The sequence below is a fragment of the Mandrillus leucophaeus genome, unplaced genomic scaffold, assembly GCF_000951045.1.
Source record: "Mandrillus leucophaeus isolate KB7577 unplaced genomic scaffold, Mleu.le_1.0 Scaffold57, whole genome shotgun sequence".
Lineage (NCBI taxonomy): Eukaryota > Metazoa > Chordata > Mammalia > Primates > Cercopithecidae > Mandrillus > Mandrillus leucophaeus.
Window position 1 is genome coordinate 5,171,967 of NW_012106141.1, and position 2,589 is coordinate 5,174,555.

At 44.1% G+C, this 2,589-nt stretch overlaps 1 protein-coding gene across 8 annotated transcripts in view; it reads right to left on the reverse strand.

Annotated features, from left to right (window-relative positions):
* RPP14 (ribonuclease P/MRP 14kDa subunit) overlaps positions 1 to 2,589 on the reverse strand; it is a 20,410-nt gene that overhangs the window by 12,584 nt on the left and 5,237 nt on the right. For 4 of the 8 annotated variants that reach the window (XM_011998377.1, XM_011998376.1, XM_011998380.1 and 1 more), the window contains exon 2: positions 555 to 639. The exons of 1 other annotated variant lie outside the window; for it this stretch is intronic. Coding sequence is in view for 3 of the 7 variants with exons in the window: in XM_011998382.1 (XP_011853772.1) it covers positions 555 to 639; positions 742 to 818 (162 nt within the window). In the remaining 4 variants the exon portion in view is untranslated. Of the gene's footprint in view, positions 1 to 554; positions 640 to 741; positions 859 to 2,589 lie in introns of all 8 variants that reach the window. 3 more of the 8 variants (XM_011998382.1, XM_011998383.1, XM_011998384.1) reach the window with 2 other exon arrangements.

Here is a 2,589-nt window from a genome sequence, read left to right on the forward strand (position 1 = left end):
AGATCTCATGAGGATAGAAAGTAGATTGGTGATTACCAGAGGCTGGGAAAGGTAGCAGGGTAGAGACGATGAAGGAGGGAAAAAAGGAATACAAATGTGTTTATTACAATACATGAATAAAACATTTAAAAATACAGAGTTGTATAATTAAAAAAAATTTTTTTTTAATGTTTGAAAAGCATTCTTTCTGTATTTCTTTCTTTTTTTTGAGACAAAGAGTCTCGCTCTGTCGCCAGGCTGGAGTGCAGTGGGGCGATCTCAGCTAACTGCAACCTCTGCCTCCCAGGTTCAAACGATTCTCCTGACTCAGCCTCCCAAGTAGCTGGGATTACAGGCATGTGCCACCACACCCGGCTTATTTTTGTATTTTTAGTAGAGATGGGGTTTCACCATGTTGGCCAGGATGGTCTCGACCTCTTGACCTCGTGATCAAACTACTGGGATTATAGGCCTCCAAACTGCTGGGATTACAGGCGTGAGCCACTGCGCCCAGCCTCCTCCTATATTTCTTACAAAGATCTTTGGAATGTTCAATCTACCAAGTGATTCCATACCTCCCCAAACAGGTCCTTCACGGCCGAAATAAGCAGCTGTTTGAACTGTGCAGCATTCAGTCCAACTCCACAATCTTGAAATTCTCTTAAAAAACATGAAAAAAAAAAGACATCATATTAAATTTCATTCTGTTCAGATTGATGTTAGAAAAGTAATCTAAAATAGAACTTAGGAAACTAAACTTACAGGCAGACTTTCATGTAGTGGTACTCGGAAGGGTTTTTGTAAACTACTCTTTCATATGTGGCAGCAGGGGCAGGCATCTTCTCCAGTGCTGATCACACCTACAGTAAGTCAAGAGGGCTAGAAATGACCAATGCACATGCTATTTTTCACAGTTTTGATGAGAATTTGGCCTATTTGGGTTATTTTTGTTTGTTTGAAGGCAGGGTCTCACCCTGTCATCTAGGCTGAAGTGCAGTGGTGCAATCACAGTTCATTGTTTTTTTTTTTCTTTTTTTTTCTTTTTTTTTGAGATGGAGTCTGGCTCTGTCGCCCAGGCTGGAGTACAGTGGCCGGATCTCAGCTCACTGCAAGCTCCGCCTCCCGGGTTTACGCCATTCTCCTGCCTCAGCCTCCCGAGTAGCTGCTGTCTCTTATACACATCTAGATGTGTATAAGAGACAGGTGCTGGGATTACAGGCTTGAGCCACCGCGCCCAGCCTACTTCTGCAATTTCAAACACAGTTTTAAAATAATCTCTAGGGGAATACAAAAATTAGCTGGGCATAGTGGCAGGTGCCTGTAGTCCCAGCTACTCGGGACGTTGAGGCAGGAGAATCGCTTGAATCCGGGCGGGCGGAGGTTGTGCCACTGCGCTCCAGCCTGGGCGACAAAGCAAGACTCCGTCTCAAAAAAATAAATAAATAAAGTAATCTCTAGGGGAACCCTCATACACTACTGGGAGGAATGTAACTGTACAACCACTATGGAGAACAGCATGGAGGTTTCCCAAAAAACTAAAAATAGGTCAGGTGCAGTGGCTCATGTTTATAATCCCAGAACTTTGGGAGGCCAAGGCAAGAGGACTGCTTGAGTCCAGGAGCCTGGGCAACATAGTGAGACTTTGTCTCTACAAGTAAAAAAATTGGCTTGGTGGTACATATACCTGTGGTCCCAGCTACTAGGGATTCTAGGGTGGGAGAATCACTTGAGCTTGGGCAGTTGAGGCTGTAGTGAGCCATAAGCATGCCAGTGCACTCCACCCTGGGCATCACAACAAGACTTCATCTCAAAAACAAAAACAAAAAACAAAATAGAATTCTAAAAATAGAATACCATTTAATCCAGCAAGTCTACTACTAAGCAGCAATCCAAGGGAAAGGAAATCAATTCAAAAAGACTGGGTGTAGCTGGGTGTAGTGGCTCATGTTGTAATCCCAGCACTTTGGGAGGCCAAGGCGGGAGAAAAAAAAAAAAAGACATATGCACTCTCACATTTATTGCAGTACTATTCCCAATAGCCAAAATATAGAACTTAAGCGTCCATCAATGGATAAAAAAAAAAGTGGTATGTATTACAATGGAATATTACTCAGCCATAAAAAAAAAAAAAGAAATCCTGTCATTTGTAGCACCACGAATAGAACTGGAGGCTATTTTGTTAAGTGAAGTAAGCCAGGCACAGAAAGACAACTGTTGCATGTTCTCACTCGTACGTGAGAGCTAAAAAGGCAGATCTTGCCAGGTGCAGTGGCTCACGCCTGTAATCCCAGCACTTTGGGAGCCTGAGGCGGGTGGATCACCTGAGGTCAGGAGTTCGAGACCCGCCTGGCCAACACGGCGAAACCCTGTCTCTAGAAAAAATATAAAAATTAGCTGGGCATGGTAGCGTATGCCTGTAATCTCAGCTACTGGGGGGAGGCTAAGGCAGGAAGATCCCTTGAACCTGGGAGGCAGAGGCTGCAGTGAGCCGAGAATGTGCCACTGCACTCCAGCCTGGGCAACAGAGCAAGACTCCATCTCAAAAAAAAAAAAAAAGGTAGATCTCATGAGGATAGAAAGTAGATTGGTGATTACCAGAGGCTGGGAAAG